This window comes from Penaeus chinensis, chromosome 29, assembly GCF_019202785.1.
Source record: "Penaeus chinensis breed Huanghai No. 1 chromosome 29, ASM1920278v2, whole genome shotgun sequence".
Taxonomy (NCBI): Eukaryota; Metazoa; Arthropoda; class Malacostraca; order Decapoda; family Penaeidae; genus Penaeus; species Penaeus chinensis.
Window position 1 is genome coordinate 27,261,368 of NC_061847.1, and position 5,000 is coordinate 27,266,367.

The 5,000-nt window shown below is 44.4% G+C and overlaps 1 protein-coding gene across 5 annotated transcripts in view; it reads right to left on the bottom strand.

Annotated features, from left to right (window-relative positions):
* LOC125040681 (para-nitrobenzyl esterase-like) overlaps window positions 1–5,000 on the bottom strand; it is a 48,587-nt gene that overhangs the window by 4,236 nt on the left and 39,351 nt on the right. For all 5 annotated transcript variants that reach the window (XM_047635363.1, XM_047635366.1, XM_047635362.1 and 2 more), the window contains one exon: window positions 4,801–4,939. In XM_047635363.1, the coding sequence (XP_047491319.1) occupies window positions 4,801–4,939 (139 nt within the window). The remainder of the gene's footprint in view (window positions 1–4,800; window positions 4,940–5,000) is intronic.

Here is a 5,000-nt window from a genome sequence, read left to right on the forward strand (position 1 = left end):
CTGTCAATTTGTGTGTGTCTGTCTGTTTGTCTGTCTGTCAATCTGTGTGTGTCTGTCTGTTTGTCTGTTTGTCAATCTGTGTGTGTGTCTGTCTGTTTGTCAGTCTGTCAATCTGTGTGTGTCTGTCTGTTTGTCTGTTTGTCAATCTGTGTGTGTGTCTGTCTGTTTGTCTGTCTGTCAATCTGTGTGTGTCTGTCTGTTTGTCTGTCTGTCAATCTGTGTGTGTCTGTCTGTTTGTCTGTTTGTCAATCTGTGTGTGTGTCTGTCTGTTTGTCAGTCTGTCAATCTGTGTGTGTCTGTCTGTTTGTCTGTCTGTCAATTTGTGTGTGTGTCTGTCTGTTTGTCTGTCTGTCAATCTGTGTGTGTCTGTCTGTTTGTCTGTCTGTCAATTTGTGTGTGTGTCTGTCTGTTTGTCTGTCTGTCAATCTGTGTGTGTGTCTGTCTGTTTGTCTGTCTGTCAATTTGTGTGTGTGTCTGTCTGTTTGTCTGTCTGTCAATCTGTACGTGTATCTGTCTGTTTGTCTGTCTGTCAATCTGTGTGTGTCTGTCTGTTTGTCTGTTTGTCAATCTGTGTGTGTGTCTGTCTGTTTGTCAGTCTGTCAATCTGTGTGTGTCTGTCTGTTTGTCTGTCTGTCAATATTTGTGTGTGTCTGTCTGTTTGTCTGTCTGTCAATCTGTGTGTGTGTCTGTCTGTTTGTCTGTCTGTCAATCTGTGTGTGTATGTCTGTTTGTCTGTCTGTCAATCTGTGTGTCTGTCTGTTTGTCTGTCTGTCAATCTGTGTGTGAGTCGGTCTGTTTGTCTGTCTCTCAATCTGTGTGTGTGTCTGTCTGTTTGTCTGTCTGTCAATCTGTGTGTGTGTCTGTCTGTTTGTCTGCCTGTCAATCTGTGTGTGTCAGTCTGTTTGTCTGTCTGTCAATCTGTGTGTGTGTGTGTCTGTCAATCTGTGTGTGTCTGTCTGTTTGTCTGTCTGTCAATCCGTGTGTGTCTGTCTGTTTCTCTGTCTGTCAATCTGTGTATGTGTCTGTCTGTGTGTCTGTCTGTCAATCTGTGTGTGTGTGTCTGTTTGTCTGTGTGTCAATCTGTGTGTGTGTCTGTCTGTTTGTCTGTCTGTCAATCTGTGTGTGTGTGTCTGTTTGTCTGTCTGTCTGTTTTTCTGTCTGTCAACCTGTGTATGTGTCTGTCTGTTTGTCGGTCTGTCTGTTTGTCTGTCTGTCAATCTGTGTGTGTGTCTGTCTGTTTGTCTGTCTGTCTGTCTGTCAATCTGTGTGTGTGTCTGTCTGTTTGTCTGTCAATCTCTGTGTGTATCAATCTGTGTATGTGTCTCTCTGTTTGTCTTTCTGTCAATCTGTGTGTGTATCTGTCTGTTTGTCTGTCTGTCAATCTGTGTGTGTCTGTCTGTTTGTCTGTCTGTCAATCTGTGTGTGTGTCTGTTTGTCTGTCTGTCAATCTGTGTATGTGTCTCTCTGTTTGTCTGTCTGTCAACCTGTCTGTCTGTTTGTCTGTCTATCAATCTGTGTGTCTGTCTGTTTGTCTGTCTGTCTGTTTGTCTGTCTGTCAATCTGTGTGTGTGTCTGTCTGTTTGTCTGTCTGTCAATCTGTGTGTGTGTCTGTCTGTTTGTCTGTCTGTCAATCTGTGTGTGTGTGTCTGTTTGTCTGTCTGTCTGTTTTTCTGTCTGTCAACCTGTGTATGTGTCTGTCTGTTTGTCTGTCTGTCTGTCTGTCAATCTGTGTGTGTGTCTGTCTGTTTGTCTGTCTGTAAATCTGTGTGTGTCTGTCTGTTTGTCTGTCTGTCTGTTTGTCTGTCTGTCTGTTTGTCTGTCTGTCTGTTTGTCTGTCTATCAACCTTTGTATATGTCTGTCTGTCTGTTTGTCTGTCTGTCAATCTGTGTGTGTGTCTGTCTGTTTGTCTGTCTGTCAATCTGTGTGTGTCTGTCTGTTTGTCTGTCTGTCAATCTGTGTGTGTATCTGTCTGTTTGTCTGTCTGTCAATCTGTGTGTGTATGTCTGTTTGACTGTCTGTCAATCTGTGTGTGTCTGTCTGTCTGTCAATCTGTGTGTGTGTCTGTCTGTTTGTCTCTCAATCTGTGTGTATCTGTATGTTTGTCTGTCTGTCAATCTGTATGTGTGTCTGTCTATTTGTCTGTCTGCCAATCTGTGTGTGTGTCTGTCTGTCTGTCAATCTGTGTGTGTGTCTGTCTGTTTGTCTGTCTGTCAATCTGTGTGTGTGTCTGTCTGTTTGTCTGTCTGTCAATATGTGTGTGTCTGTCTGTTTGTCTGTCTGTCAATTTGTGTGTGTGTCTGTCTGTTTGTCTGTCTGTCAATCTGTGTGTGTGTCTGTCTGTTTGTCTGTGTGTCAATCTGTATGTGTGTCTGTCTATTTGTCTGTCTGTCAATCTGTGTGTGTGTCTGTCTGTTTGTCTGTCTGTCAATCTGTGTGTGCGTCTGTCTGTTTGTCTGTCTGTCAATCTATATGCGTGTCTGTCTGTTTGTTTGTCTGTTAATCTGTGTGTGTGTCTGTCTGTTTGTCTGTCTGTCAATCTGTGTGTGTATGTCTGTTTGTCTGTCTGCCAATCTGTGTGTGTATGTCTGTCTGTTTGTCTGTCTGTCAATCTGTGTGTGTATGTCTGTCTGTCAATCTGTCTGTGTGTGTCTGTATGTCTGTCTGTCAATCTGTGTGTGTATCTCTGTCTGTTTGTCTGTCTGTCAATCTGTGTGTGTGTCAATCTGTGTGTGTCTGTCTGTTTGTCTGTCTGTCAATCTGTGTGTGTCTGTCTGTTTGTCTGTCTGTCAATCTGTGTGTGTATCTCTATCAGTTTGTCTGTCTGTCAATCTGTGTGTGTGTCAATCTGTGTGTGTCTGTCTGTTTGTCTGTCTGTCAATCTGTGTGTGTGTCTGTCTATTTGTCTGTCTGTCAATCTGTGTGTGTGTCAATATGTGTGTGTGTCTGTCAATCTGTGTGTGTGTCTGTCTGTTTGTCTGTCAATCTGTGTTTGTGTCTGTCTGTTTGTCTGTCTGTCAATCTGTTTGTGGGTGTCTGTTTGTCTGTCTGTCAATCTGTGTGTGTCTGTCTGTTTGTCTGTCTGTCAATCTGTGTGTCTGTCTGTTTGTCTGTCTGTTAATCTGTGTGTGTCTGTCTGTTTGTCTTTCTGTCAATCTGCGTGTGGGTGTCTGTTTGTCTGTCTGTCAATCTGTGTGTGTGTCTGTCTGTTTTTCTGTCTGTCAATCTGCGTGTGTCTGTCTGTTTGTCTGTCTGTCAATCTGTGTGTGTGTCTGTCTGTTTGTCTGTCATTTAATTTGTGTGTGTGTCTGTCTGTTTGTCTGTCTGTCAATCTGTGTGTGTCTGTTTGTCTGTCTGTCAATCTGTGTGTCTGTCTGTCAATCTGTGTGTGTATGTGTGTGTGTGTCTGTCTGTCTGTCTGTCTGTTTGTCTGTCTGTATGTTTGTCTGTTTGTCTATCTGTCTGTCTGGCTGTCTGTCTATTTGTCTGTATGTTTGTCTGTCTATCTGTCTATCTATTTGTCTGTCTGTCTGTCTGTCTATTTGTCTGTTTGTCTGTGTGTGTCTGTCAGTCCTCTACTTCCTGCTTCTCTTTTTCCTCCTCGTTCTTCTTTTTCTTGTGCTTTTCCTCACTGTTCTTAACTTTCTCCCTTCGCTTCCTGCTCCCTTCTTCCTCCTCCTTGGCGTCTTTTCTTCTTCTTCTTCTTCTTCTTCTTCTTCTTCTCCTTCTTCGTCTTCTTCTTCTTTCCCTCTCTACTTCTCATTTTATCGTTCTCGTGAATTATCTTGTTATCAATTAATTATCGTATATTAATCCACCCGCGTTTATCCCTTCTTACCAATTATTATGAATTTTCTCTGTTTATTTATTCCTTGTTCTCACCTTGTTTTATTCCCTCCTTTCGTGTCTCTTTCTCTTTTCCCTCTGTTACTATTTTTTTTGGCGTTTCCTCCTTCTCCCCATCTTCATCCTTATCCACTGCTCATGATTTTAATTCTACCTTTCCTTTCCTTTATTCTACCCCCTTCTTCTTCTTCTTCTTTCGCTTCTTCCTCTTCCCTCTCATCTAACCCATTCTTTATCTCCAGTTCATCGTCTTCCATATCCTTCTATTCCTCCTCTTCCTCCTTCTTTTCTTCTTCTGATTCTCCTCCTCCTCTTCTTACTCCCCCCCCCTTTTCCTCCCGCTTTTCTCCATCCTCCTCCTCTTCCTCCCTTTCCCTCCTCTTATCTCTCTTCTCCTTCTCCTCTTCCTCCCTTTCCTCCTCTTCTTCCTCCCTTTCCTCCTCCTCCTCCTCCCTTTCCTCTTCCTCCTCTTCCTTCCTTTCCTCCTCTTCTTCCTCCCTTTCCTCCTCCTCTTCCTCCCTTTCCTCCTCCTCTTCCTCCTATTCCTCCCTTTCCTCCTCTTCTTCCTCCCTTTCCGCTTCCCCCTCTTCCTCCCTTTCCTCTTCCTCCTCTTCCTCCCTTTCCTCCTCCTCTTCCTCCCTTTCCTCCTCCTCTTCCTCCCTTTCCTCCTCCCTTTCCTCCTCCTCTTCCTCCTCTTCCTCCCTTTCCTCCTCCTCTTCCTCCCTTTCCTCCTCCTCCTCTTCCTCCCTTTCCTCCTCCTCTTCCTCCCTTTCCTCCTCCTCTTCCTCCTCCTCTTCCTCCCTTTCCTCCTCCATTTCCTTCTCCTCTTCCTCCTCTTCCTCCCTTTCCTCCTCCTCTTCCTCCCTTTCCTCCTCCTCTTCCTCCCTTTCCTCCTCCTCCTCCTCCTCTTCCTCCCTTTCCTCCTCCTCTTCCTCCCCCTCTTCTCCCCAACTTACTTGCTGCTGGCGAAGGAGTAGACCGCTCTCTTGAGATTTTGACTGACGAAATCTTCCTTAACAGTCAGAGGCCGGTCTAGAATGGGCTGGAGGGCGGCCGGGCTGAACAGGTAGCCCATTTCGGAGCCGTGCTGAGCTCCTGGCGATAAAAAAAATGATGATTGGGTATATAGGTAAATAAAACTTAAAAATTTGTTTGA